This window comes from Mixophyes fleayi, chromosome 1, assembly GCF_038048845.1.
Source record: "Mixophyes fleayi isolate aMixFle1 chromosome 1, aMixFle1.hap1, whole genome shotgun sequence".
In the NCBI taxonomy this organism is placed as follows: Eukaryota; Metazoa; Chordata; class Amphibia; order Anura; family Limnodynastidae; genus Mixophyes; species Mixophyes fleayi.
This window is the reverse complement of record NC_134402.1, coordinates 231,979,543-231,993,022: the sequence shown is the minus strand read 5'-3', so window position 1 is coordinate 231,993,022 and position 13,480 is coordinate 231,979,543. Positions and strand designations below refer to the sequence as shown.

The window sequence follows — 13,480 nt, the reverse complement described above, 5'->3', positions numbered from 1 at the left end:
GAAGAGTGAGACTACATATACAGCAGCACAGAATAAGGCTCTGTCTCTGCCTTATGAGTTTAAGTACACATCTGAATCAGCTACATCACATTTACTAATTATTAAGAACTAAATCCACTTCTAAACTGTCCGACAGCATCTGGTAGTTAAAAATATGTTCCTATCCCAGCTTGATAAACAAGTCTAAAGAAGCAGGTCTATAGACAAAAAAAGCCATTGGAAGATAACAAATATTTTTGTATTCTCTTCCTGTGGGTCACACTGAATCCACAACCAAATGTAAATGTCATATATTGACTTTGTAATAGCCAAAAACAGCGTCAGATTGTCTAAATGGAAACTATGATAAGCAGCATGTGCAACAGTAGTTTTAGCATAAACTACCAAATACAAGTTCCTGCAAAATGTACACTGCAGCCATCTGCAACAAACATGGAAGTATCACAACTAACGGCCCAAAACCACTCACAGCAATAAAAACGGTACAGATTTTGCTTTTAGGCAAGCATAAACTACAGTATGTAAATTGTAAGAGCACTTGTTAAAAGGACAAGCTTATGTCTAGAATGTAAATTCTATCCATTTGAAAATATATTTTCATTAATGTCATGAAGGGGGCAGGTAAATCATTCTGTGAAAACAAGTTACAATTTCAGAGATAAAACCACAGTAGCCTTGTTTACTACACCTTACACTCACAACTTTGAAGTGGTAAGAGAGATACTAGAGATCTCATAGTTTCAGTATGAACAGCAAAGAGGCAGAAAAGAGGGATTACAGTATGCTCATTCTGACACCTAGAGGTGAAAAATAGTCATAGAAAGATAGCGGGTAAGGGATCCTGGTCAGTTTGATCATTTTACAGCATTTGGTCCATAAGGTATAAAAAAAAACAAAAAACTAACAAACATGACAGAAAATGCAAAGTTGTACTTACCTTGGACATGTGGCTAAAATCTGCAAAACTTTCATTACTGCTGAATGCACTGCTTCCGAAAGGGTCCAGAGTTCCAAATGGGTCTGAAATATGCAGCAACAGCAAGAGCAAGTGTAACCAACTGTATTTCCAAATGAACTGTTCATTTTGAACTGTCTAAAGAAGTTACATACAACACTTCAATTGTGAAGGACTTGGAGCATCTGATTCATCAGTTCAATTACAATTACTGATATGTCCAGTTTAATGGAAATGGAACTTACACCTATTGTAAACACATTATAGGAAATGTAAAATTAGTAGAATTTCTTTTGAACTATACTTTGCAATGAAATGTATCATTAAATATTCATATTTATTAACATGACTGGACCTGCATGCTGCTTAACTGGCAAAGAAAAATAAAAAATTGAGAGGTTAAATTTCTCTACCTACCCTCTATACACAATTGAATTATAAAATAAACACGATAACACTTATTCTGGAGTAATGTAAAATATACCTTTATTAAAGCTGGATAATAAGGGTGCTGTCAAAGAGGCTACATGGAAACACTATTACCAGCAAGAGTAATTTCCATTTTCCTTATGTCACCATGCTAGCACCACCAAGAGATACAGAGAGAGTACTATTTAGGGAGGGACCACAGACCACAAATCCTGCTTAGGCAAGACACTGAGCCTACAATGTTTGGGTAATGTGTAAAAACTGAGCAAACCTGCTGCCCTGCAAACTGGTTCAACTGTAGCAGAAGCACTTTCTGCCCAGAAAGTTAATACATCCATTAGATCCTTATTTAATGTTTTAGCCACTGCTGAGGAGCTGAAACAGATGTGCTGTCTGGTCCAGACAAGAGTTTTAGCCATAAAATCCACCGAGGCCTGCTATCTGAACATTTAATGTGCTTGGCTTCAGTCCCATGTCCATGCCTGCTTGTAAGAAGGCCAATATTACAGAAATGTTAGCACTGTCTTGAAGGTCCTTCCTATATTTGTTGCAGTACAAAAATGTTGTTTTCCAAAACGTCAAGTAAATCTCGGATGTTACTTCCTTCCTATTCTTAAATCTTTCAACCTCTCTGTAAAACTGGATCCAGGTAGTTGCTCTCAAACTTGCTCTCTTAAGTGATTAAGATAATATTTTCTCTGTTTTTCACTACATTCTGAAAAATCTCAGGATGATAGCAAGAGGTATACAAAATGGTATATGTTCACTATTGTGCCATGTAATCCATTGCTCTTGAATCATCCTTGGCATTCAGTAAGTGGAACCTGTCCACGTTGGTTCAAACAAATCAATACCAGGCAAAACCCAACTACCTTTCTGTTACCTTCCAGAACGCCCTCTGTTTCAGGCACTACTGGGCTTAATATTAGTCTGTTCACAAAATCATCATCAACATTTATATAGTGCCAGCAATTCCGCAGCGCTTTACAAACATTAATAAATCAATACTGGGTAATACATATAGACGGACATCATATTTTATGTTTGTTCAGATGTGTTACTGTAATCATATGATCTAAATTAATTAGATTATTTATTGACTTGATAAATTTGTCAGAGACCTTTAAGGTATTCCATACAGCTAGCAGCTCTCTGTGATTTGAAGAGTGCCTTTGGTTGAATCAAATCCTGTTTTATAGAATTTGAGATCTGGAACAAGTACAAGTGACACCCTGGATTGATGTGTTACATTTGAATAGACTGAACTGAGATAAGGACATAACGCTGCAAACAATATCATCTGAATCAAAGGACTACATTCAATTGGATGGACATTCTTTTGATCTGTCAATATAGGCATCATTTATGATAACATCAACATAGATGGTTGGAGGTCATCACCTTCCCAATGGATATTATTATCTTTTAAAACCATTCTCAATTGTTTTTATTGTTAATGTGAAAATTTCCAATTGTATGAGCCTCATGTAATATGATATGTGGTACTATTTCCTTTTTGTTTGTTTTTTTTAATTATTGATATTGTCATGCTTATTTAAGGACGATATTGATATCTTTTTAGTAATAAATTGTATTTTTAAAAACCGTGGGTACCTAAGTTTATATACACTAACCAACACGCAGAAATATATTAAGTCATTAGAAGTCAATGAGCGCTTAACGATTATATTGTTGATTTACACTGTGAAGGAGGCATTTATTCTTTTGTAGCTTCTGTTATAAATATTTATGTATGAAATGACCTGTATTGTTATTATCTGCTGTTACAAATAAAAAGTTAAATAAATAAATATGGCTCTTGCAACTGTAGCTATGGAGAAATTAGTAAAAAGGCAACTACAGGATCCATTTCTATTTTGATAAGCTAGAGAGAAAAAGAGATAGATCAAGTGAGAAATGAAAAAAAAAAAAAAAAAGAGCGCCAGCGCGAGAGGGAAAAAGAGCACCAGAGGGGGATAGAAAAATCTTGTGAAATTGAGAAACAGAGAGAGATTGTACAGCCATGAAAGATTTGTATCAGTTTCTATAAACATAATACAGAGATTTTCACGTGTGTCCTCGAGTCAGCATGTCCCGAATACATGAGTCCTTGGCAGGGCCGGATTAAGGGAATGGAGGCCCCTGGGCTAAGGGCGCCTCCATTCCCCCGTGAGGCCCCCCCAATGTGAGCCACCCGCCGCCCGCCGTCCCCCGTGAGGGCCCGCCTTCCCCTAAGCGCTTACCTGTCAGTCCAGTCCTCCGTCCCCGGCGCGCTGTAAACTCCTTACTGAGGAGATCTCGCGAGAGTTCACTCGCAAGATCTCCTCAGTAAGCAGAGTACTGAGCGCCGGGGACGGAGGACTGGACTGACAGTGCTCAGCAGCATTGATCGGGCTGGGGGCGCCCCCGCCCCCGGACCGATCAATAATGCTGCTGAGGATTTGAAGGGCCCCCTGGATGCCCGAGGCCCCTGGGCTATAGCCCAGTTAGACCTCGGGTTAATCCGGCCCTGGTCCTTGGTCTTTCCTGAATCTTACAACAAATGTCAAATGCTAAATGTTGAACCTTGTAATTGGATTTCACTCATGTATGAGCATGTACGATATATGTCCCTAAACAAGCTCAGCACATATTTTGTAACTCTGCGATGCTGTAGTGCGAGTAACTCATCTGATTTTGATATTGGTATATTTGCAATTGTTTTTCTTTTTCTGTATGTATTTTGTTAATGTCTTATATGTATGTACCTTGAAAAATTTCAACAAAAAAAAAATACTGGATTAAAAAAAAAACATAATACAGAGAGCCAACTTATCATAAAAGCTGAAAAACAGAATTTGGTTAAACCTTGTTGCTTAATTTAGAACTCTGACATATTAATGAAAGTGTACGTTTCATTGTAAAGGGAGCCATTGCCAAATTAGAAGCAACCTTTCAAATCATTAAATTTTAGTGTTACTGTAAACAAGGACATTTTTAGCGGCTCCTTTAGACATGTTGCAGAGGAGACTAACTAGACCTGTATCCAATTTATTTTTTTAACTTACTGTGAACTCTAAAACAATCTTTATTTGATATTTTACACACTGAGCCTGGGAAGATATAAACACATATACGAGTCTACTCACCTGGTTCTTTCTTTGGCAGTGTTGAAGAGGAGAAAGGATCTCTGCTCTCAAAAGGATCAGACTGTTGTGGAATAAAACATAAATTACATGAAAAACATAAAAATCAAATGTTTACAACAGAACTGGAAGTGAATGATGAATTCACATTATATAGTCTGAATAATTCCAACATTAATTCCTACACATACACTACAATGGAAGAAAGGTGAACAGTATGTCAGGACCAGATGTAGGTTTTACTCAACCTCAACTAGCCTCACAGTCTGTTGCTCAGTATAGAGGAATTATAAATCAACACAACAAAGACAAATATGTACATACAATACTCAATATTAAATGATAAGTTTAATGCGGCGGTTCCCAAAGAGTGCGCCGCGGCTCCCAGGGGTGCCGCGGGCCAGCCATAAAAAAAAAAAAAAGAACACAGAAACTTACCAATCCGTCAGGCGCCGGGAACCAGCAGCCTTCTCTCCCCCGCAGATGTCACTGAATATCGACGTCACTAACAAGCTGCGAGAGAGAGGAGGCTGCTGGGTCACGGATTGGTAAGTTTCTGCGTTCTTCTTTATTTTATGGTTGGTGCCTGGCGCGGGGCAGAGTGAGAGGGACAGAGATCAGAGGATGGGGACAGCGGGGCAGAGGATGGGGACAGCGGGGCAGAGGATGGGGACAGCGGGGCAGAGGATGGGGACAGCGGGCAGAGGATGGGGACAGCGGGGCAGAGGATGGGGACAGCAAGGCAGAGGATGGGGACAGCAAGGCAGAGGATGGGGACAGCGGGGCAGAGGATGGGGACAGCGGGGCAGAGGATGGGGACAGCGGGGCAGAGGATGGGGACAGCGGGGCAGAGGATGGGGACAGCGGGGCAGAGGATGGGGACAGCGGGGCAGAGGATGGGGACAGCGGGGCAGAGGATGGGGACAGCGGGGCAGAGGATGGGGACAGCGGGGCAGAGGATGGGGACAGCGGGGCAGAGGATGGGGACAGCGGGGCAGAGGATGGGGACAGCGGATGGGGACAGCGGGGCAGAGGATGGGGACAGAGATCAAAAGATGGGGACAGCGGGGCAGAGGATGGGGACAGAGATCAAAAGATGGGGACAGCGGGGCAGAGGATGGGGACAGAGATCAAAAGATGGGGACAGCGGGGCAGAGGATGGGCACAGCGGGGCAGAGGATGGGCACAGCGGGGCAGAGGATGGGCACAGCGGGGCAGAGGATGGGCACAGCGGGGCAGAGGATGGGCACAGCGGGGCAGAGGATGGGCACAGCGGGGCAGAGGATGGGCACAGCGGGGCAGAGGATGGGCACAGCGGGGCAGAGGATGGGCACAGCGGGGCAGAGGATGGGGACAGCGGGGCAGAGGATGGGGACAGCGGGGCAGAGGATGGGGACAGCGGGGCAGAGGATGGGGACAGCGGGGCAGAGGATGGGGACAGCGGGGCAGAGGATGGGGACAGCGGGGCAGAGGATAGGGACAGAGATCAGAGGATAGGGACAGAGATCAGAGGATGGGGACAGAGATCAGAGGATGGGGACAGCGGGGCAGAGGATGGGGACAGAGATCAGAGGATGGTGACAGCGGGGCAGAGGGCAGTGGAGGGGGACACAGCGTGAGAGAGGGCAGTGGAGGGGGACACAGCGTGAGAGAGGGCAGTGGAGGGGGACACAGCGTGAGAGAGGGCAGTGGAGGGGGACACAGCGTGAGAGAGGGCAGTGGAGGGGGACACAGCGTGAGAGAGGGCAGTGGAGGGGGACACAGCGTGAGAGAGGGCAGTGGAGGGGGACACAGCGTGAGAGAGGGCAGTGGAGGGGGACACAGCGTGAGAGAGGGCAGTGGAGGGGGACACAGCGTGAGAGAGGGCAGTGGAGGGGGACACAGCGTGAGAGAGGGCAGTGGAGGGGGACACAGCGTGAGAGAGGGCAGTGGAGGGGGACACAGCGTGAGAGAGGGCAGTGGAGGGGGACACAGCGTGAGAGAGGGCAGTGGAGGGGGACACAGCGTGAGAGAGGGCAGTGGAGGGGGACACAGCGTGAGAGAGGGCAGTGGAGGGGGACACAGCGTGAGAGAGGGCAGTGGAGGGGGACACAGCGTGAGAGAGGGCAGTGGAGGGGGACACAGCGTGAGAGAGGGCAGTGGAGGGGGACACAGCGTGAGAGAGGGCAGTGGAGGGGGACACAGCGTGAGAGAGGGCAGTGGAGGGGGACACAGCGTGAGAGAGGGCAGTGGAGGGGGACACAGCGTGAGAGAGGGCAGTGGAGGGGGACACAGCGTGAGAGAGGGCAGTGGAGGGGGACACAGCGTGAGAGAGGGCAGTGGAGGGGGACACAGCGTGAGAGAGGGCAGTGGAGGGGGGACACAGCGTGAGAGAGGGCAGTGGAGGGGGACACAGCGTGAGAGAGGGCAGTGGAGGGGGACACAGCGTGAGAGAGGGCAGTGGAGGGGGACACAGCGTGAGAGAGGGCAGTGGAGAGGGACAGCGTGAGAGAGGGCAGTGGAGGGGGACAGCGTGTGAGAGGGCAGAGGAGGGGGACAGCGTGTGAGAGGGCAGAGGAGGGGGACATTGTGAGAGAGGGCAGAGGAGGGGGACATTGTGAGAGAGGGCAGAGGAGGGGGACAGCGTGAGAGAGGGCAGAGGAGGGGGGACAGCGTGAGAGAGGGCAGAGGAGGGGGACATTGTGAGAGAGGGCAGAGGAGGGGGACAGCGTGAGAGAGGGCAGAGGAGGGGGGACAGCGTGAGAGAGGGCAGAGGAGGGGGGGCAGTGTGACAGAGGGCAGTGTGTCTGGATGCAGAGGGGGCAGTGTGTCTGGATGCAGAGGGGGCAGTGTGTCTGGATGCAGAGGGGGCAGTGTGTCTGGATGCAGAGGGGGCAGTGTGTCTGGATGCAGAGGGGGCAGTGTGTCTGGATGCAGAGGGGGCAGTGTGTCTGGATGCAGAGGGGGCAGTGTGTCTGGATGCAGAGGGGGCAGTGTGTCTGGATGCAGAGGGGGCAGTGTGTCTGGATGCAGAGGGGGCAGTGTGTCTGGATGCAGAGGGGGCAGTGTGTCTGGATGCAGAGGGGGCAGTGTGTCTGGATGCAGAGGGGGCAGTGTGTCTGGATGCAGAGGGGGCAGTGTGTCTGGATGCAGAGGGGGCAGTGTGTCTGGATGCAGAGGGGGCAGTGTGTCTGGATGCAGAGGGGGCAGTGTGTCTGGATGCAGAGGGGGCAGTGTGTCTGGATGCAGAGGGGGCAGTGTGTCTGGATGCAGAGGGGGCAGTGTGTCTGGATGCAGAGGGGGCAGTGTGTCTGGATGCAGAGGGGGCAGTGTGTCTGGATGCAGAGGGGGCAGTGTGTCTGGATGCAGAGGGGGCAGTGTGGCTGGATGCAGAGGGGGCAGTGTGGCTGGATGCAGAGGGGCAGAGTGCCTGAGGGCAGAGTGTCTGGATGCAGAGGGGGCATTTTTGCATACAACTAAATAAGTATTTTTGTCCTGACCTAAATACTTATTACAATTTTTTGACCCAACTACTTCTAAAACAGGACTGCTCAATAATTATTTTGGAGGGGTGCCTTGAAAAAATTTGGAGACTCTAAGGGTGCCGCGAACTACAAAAGTTTGGGAACCACTGGTTTAATGTATGATGTTGGTTTACCACATCTCACCTTCAAGGGCAATGTCATCGAATGGACACTATTCTTACTGAAGGGATCAGCAGAAAAAGGGTCACTTTTACTGGGTTTGTGGAATGGATCATCTGTAGAAGGGGCATGGAAGGGGTCATTTTCTTTAAATGGATCATCACCAAAAGGATCTGAGGAAGAAGCAGCTATTAATTAAAATTTACCATGGTTCATTTAACTTATCTTATTATTTTATGTTTAAATGCAAGAGGCAAAATACATGTATCTACTTACTGCTCTTGAAGGGATCAGCTCCTTTAAATGGATCAGATATAAAAGGATCTTCTGTCTGGAATGGGTCAGAATAAATGTCCTGGTTGCTGTTGCTATTGCTGTTAAACAAGATTGTTTTTTTCTTGAAAGGATCATCCTGTCGATTAAAAAAATATTGAAAGATGGTGTTTTTTAAGGATAAAAAGTAGTAAAAAAAAATTACACATGTGCGCCCTTCTTCAGTTAACCTAAATAACGACAGATAATGAGATATTTTTGACATGTATTTTTAATGACCTAGTGCCTAACTCTCAGAACTACAGTACTGAAAAGAAAAAAAAACATTAATAATTGTCTGACAGTTGTAAAAATGTAATTTAGTTGTGATCTTCCCTTTTATCCAGTTTTAATGTACTAACAGACAAGAGTTCACACCCAAGAACATACAAACATGACTCCCACAATATAAACATATTTTCAGAGGAACAGCATCAAAATTTTATTTCAGAAAATCCAATAATCATGGTCTAAATCTGCATCAATAGTCCATAAAACCAGCATCTATGATTAAGCAAGAAAATGTTATGCTGTGTAAAAAGATACACCAACAGCATACAGTATAACCCTGCAGATGCATAAACACAGATTTCATTGGCTTTTTACCTGAATAAACTGGCACACTATTCTTAATCCAAAAATAAGAAATGTTTATATCACGTTATAATTACTAAGTTATTGGTATTTTAAAATTTCTTGGTTTCAAATATTAATGATTAGTATTTTCTTTTTTTAAACATATATCGTTCCATAGGCAAAAGCAGGTTTGGAAATCCATCATAATATCTAGAGCAGAAAAGAACTGCAAAATATTGTAATATTTGGTAAAAAAACAAAACCCATAAGTATGAGTAAGAAGAAGAAATTGAGCTACCATTAGTCTATGGACAAATCATTACAAAATGTTGGTTACCAGGAACCGCTTCTTTAGGTCCTGAACCAGTGCTGTTTCTCACCACTGCTGTGGAAAGGTCCAGCCTCTCTCGTGAGGAAAAGGTTTCAACATCAGATAGATTATTCAGGCTGCCTCCATGGTCTCCGTTGAGAGCATTGTTGTAGTGCTCAATACTTCTGTTCATTTCCTGCTGACTTTCTTGTAGCTGTGACAATTTGCTTCTAGCCTGAAATAGGAACGAGACAATTAAATTGGTTAATGCATGTACTACTGCTAGAGACACCATGATGTACAGTAACTGCACAGATATTCTCAGCCTTTGGCTAAAATCAGGTGTAGTATCTGTTCTTATCAGGCCTAACACCCTGTGGTCGTAATGCTGACTGTGGCTCTTCCATAGCACAATCTAACACTGCTAAGGGTTCAAACTGCTAAAGGTGGTCTGCAACTGATTCTTACGCCGGCCAGAAGAAGAAAGACAACGAGGAAGATCGACTTAGGGGAAAAAAATCTGCCAGATCCTGTCTGCTAGGAAGAAATCTGAATAGCTCCGCCCCTTGGAGATGATCGCCCTCCAGACTAGCTTTTGAAACCCTTCTGCCCCGGGAAGAAGAGCCAGAAAGGTGACTTCAGCTGCTTCACCTCCTGCCTCCAACCCTTTTCCTGTCCCTAGGAAGAAGGGAGAAAAGACCCCTGCACCAAAGCCTTTCCCTGAGGCTGAAACCTCTGCCTCCACCGCCCCATCTGCTTCTGGACAAGGGAAGCCCAGCCAAGACACCCCCCAGAGAACTCCCACCCGGGGAATCCTGTATGCGGCAGACCATCGTCCTGAAACTGAAGGAAGTGAACGGAAGCGTTCCAGATATGACGGCTGAGACCTTTGGAAAGAAGATGGTCCTTGAACAAGGATTCTCGAAGGCTGAAACCCTCAGCATTCAGACCTACATCAAGGGGATCTTCTACATCAACTTTGCCTCCATAGCGATCTGCAAAAGATACTAGGAGGCGGTGAAGTCAGCAAGACTGGAATCTCCATTTTCTCAATTTGTGGGAAATGACACAGCAACAGACGGTCTCCAGCACCTGTCAGCATGCTTTGACATGGGCGGCTCTGCCGGCCATCTCCGCTATGCTGATCAGCTAAGGAACTGCAGGAAAGCTGACCAAATGTGAGAAGCTGCAAAGATTCAGCCAGCAGGAACTGCAGAGTGGCAGGGCATGAGAACAAGGAATGTCCAAGGAAGACATCTTGCAACCTCTGCGGCCTGGCCAACCACATCTACAGGGACTGACCCCAGAGGGCCAGAACCTACGCAGCAGCTTCCGGGAAAGGCCTACTGGAAAGTGAACCTGCTCCCGCCCTGCAGCCCAAAGGAAGCAGCAGAAGCCTCTACCGCAGCCACGCGTGGGTAAGAAACATTCCACCCCTACCAAACTCCATCCCCACTCCTTCATTCCCTGCTCCTGTTGTGACAGTATCACCATCCCTTCCTGCGGTCACAACTCCCCCACCCTCCCCAACCCTTTCCCGTCCTCTTCCCACCTTCACCCCTCCCCCCTGTCTCAACCCTCCCTCCTCTCTCCCCTGCAGTAACACTAACCCCTTCAAAGCTGCTGCAGCTACTTCCCTCTCCCTGGAAGATTTCAAGAGGGGGGAGTCCACTGCAGGAAAGGTGAGCAAATTGAGGAGGAAGAGGAAAGAGCTTCACAACCCAACTGCCGACTCCGAAACTTCCAAGAAGTCAGCGGCCGAGCTCAGAGAGAACCCCCTTCCACAGGAGGCAACCCTGGAAGAGATGGTAGAGGAGCTGCTGGCAGCTCAGGATTCTGAAACGAAGGAGTTGGATGTAGGCGAATTCCTGCAGGTGCCTGATATCTGCCTTTTCGACCAGATGGAAAAGAGAGGTCTCCTCCCATCTCAACATGGGGACACGGACAGACCGGACCAAGTCCCACCCGACAAGGATGGTAACTGATGTATTATATGTGCGAACTTTCTTTTTTCTCCAACTAATGGCTAATTTTCACTTTTTACCATTAACGTGAGGCGTGTGAAGGATAATATTAGACGTCAGTCTGTGTTTACCTTAGTTGACAGTCAGAAATGTGATGTTTACATGTTCCAGTAATGTTTTTTGCCTTTCTCTAGCTATTATAGACATCTGGTCATTTGTCTGCGGCAGATAGCTTATCGTAGACGGCTCTTGGGCGGGTGAGCCTATCAGGCTAATCTGTATGTATTCATCCCCTGGTAAGAATGAGCGTTTGGAGCTTTTCCAGACACTGCGGGCCCAGCTCGTGACCACCAGGGCGGTAGTGATGGCCGGGGATTTTAACTGTCCTATAGAGGAAGGAGGACGTAGTACTAAAAAGCACCGCTAAACTTGATGTTTCTTTTAGGTAGCTGCAGGAGATGGTAGCCGAAGCATCCTTACGGAATGTAGTAGGATCCATGGGTGCTCTGTAAATTATACTTGGAGCCTCCCTGATGGCTCAGTGCGCTCCCGGATTGACTTTGTGTTTACCTCGAAAACAGTAAGGCAGAACAGGCATGTCATGGTTTCCTACTTCTTCTCTGACCACAGAACCATTCTGTTCGCGGGGGCTCCGGCCCACGGTTTTCCTCCCGGCCCAGGCTTCTGCAAATTGAATTGTGCTCTGCTGAAGAGGGAGGATGTGTTGAAGGAGCTGAGAGATGACTACATCACTTGGAAAAATGATAAACTGTACTTCGATTGCATGTCTAACTGGTGGGAATATGGCAAGGTCAAAATTAGTTTATTTCAGGCTAAGGGAAGACAACAGGCATGTGAGAGGAAGAGAAACTTCAGGAGGCTACAGCATCAGCTGCAGTCCCCTGTTGGATCTCCAACTTTGCGGCTGGGACATGAGGGATGATCTGGCGGAGGTCATGGGGGGCCTGAAAAGGCACTTCGAGGAAGAGTCCATGCGAATCGTCTTCCGTTCCAAGGTGGAGAACCTGGAAAAGGGTGAGAAATGTAACTCTTTATTTTTCAGAAAACTTCACTCCGGCCACACGACCCTGACCGAACTGCGGGACGAGACCGGCATTTCCAGAAAGGGGAAAGAGGGCGTCATGGGAGTCGTCACAGACTACTACAGCAACCTCTACTCCCCTAAGACAAATCGACACAGATGTGGCTGAAACATTCCTGTCAGGTATCACTAACACTATTGATCCTGCAGGTAAAGAAGCCATGGATGCCCCCCTGATGTTGGGGGGAGCTGCACTCTGCCGCTAGATCCTTTAGGCTGGGTAGGACCCTGGGCAGTGACGGTCTCCCAGAGGAACTCTATGTAGCGTTGTGGGACCTCATTGGCCAGGACCTGCTAGAACTATACAAGGAGATGGTGGTGGAGGGCAGAATGCCTCCTACTCAGAGAGGGACTGATTACGATCCTGTACAAGCGCAAGGGGGAGAGATGTGATCTTAAAAAATTGGAGGCCCATCTCTCTCCTGAACGTGGACTACAAGATCCTCGCCCAGGTACTAGCCAACAGGCTAAAGGTGGTCACTGAGCAGATTGTTCATCCGGATCAGACTTGTGGCATTCCTGGTCGCAGGATTGCAGACAGCCTTCCGCTACTGAGGGACACAGTTCATCATCAAAGATCGCCATGCACACCTGACCCGGGTCAGTCTTAATCAGGGGAATGGCTTTAGCCGTGTTTGTTATGATTTTATGCATAGGGTTTTGTGCAGGTTTGGATTGGGTGATATGTTTTGTTCTTATGTTAAACTAATGTACCTTGACATTTACAGCTCGGTGGTGGTGAACGGCTGGAAGACTGACCCCTTTTCCATAATGTCTGGGGTCAGACAGGGCTGCCCTCTTTCACTCTTCTTTTTGGGTTGTATAGAGGTCTTCGCGATGTGCATCAGGTGGAATCCAGAGATAAAATGGCATCACCGCACCAGGTCCAGACTGACTAGAGGCCAAGTGTTAGCTCTACATGGACGACGTCACTGTCTTCTGCGCTGACCAGCGTTCGGTGACAGCACTCGTCTAGATCTGCGAGAACTTCGACCGAACTTCAGGGGCAAAGGTCAACTGCGGGAAGTCAAAGGCGATGCTCTTCAGGCAGTGGCACCTGTCATCCTCCACTGCATTCCCCTTC

At 47.2% G+C, this 13,480-nt stretch overlaps 1 protein-coding gene across 4 annotated transcripts in view; it reads right to left on the bottom strand.

Moving 5' to 3' along the window:
* Positions 1-13,480, bottom strand: part of EPS15L1 (epidermal growth factor receptor pathway substrate 15 like 1) — a 142,236-nt gene that overhangs the window by 64,877 nt on the left and 63,879 nt on the right. For all 4 annotated transcript variants that reach the window (XM_075207366.1, XM_075207358.1, XM_075207376.1 and 1 more), the window contains 5 exons: positions 9,401-9,565; positions 8,409-8,544; positions 8,157-8,305; positions 4,513-4,573; positions 938-1,020 (listed from right to left, as the gene is read on the bottom strand). In XM_075207366.1, the coding sequence (XP_075063467.1) occupies positions 938-1,020; positions 4,513-4,573; positions 8,157-8,305; positions 8,409-8,544; positions 9,401-9,565 (594 nt within the window). The remainder of the gene's footprint in view (positions 1-937; positions 1,021-4,512; positions 4,574-8,156; positions 8,306-8,408; positions 8,545-9,400; positions 9,566-13,480) is intronic.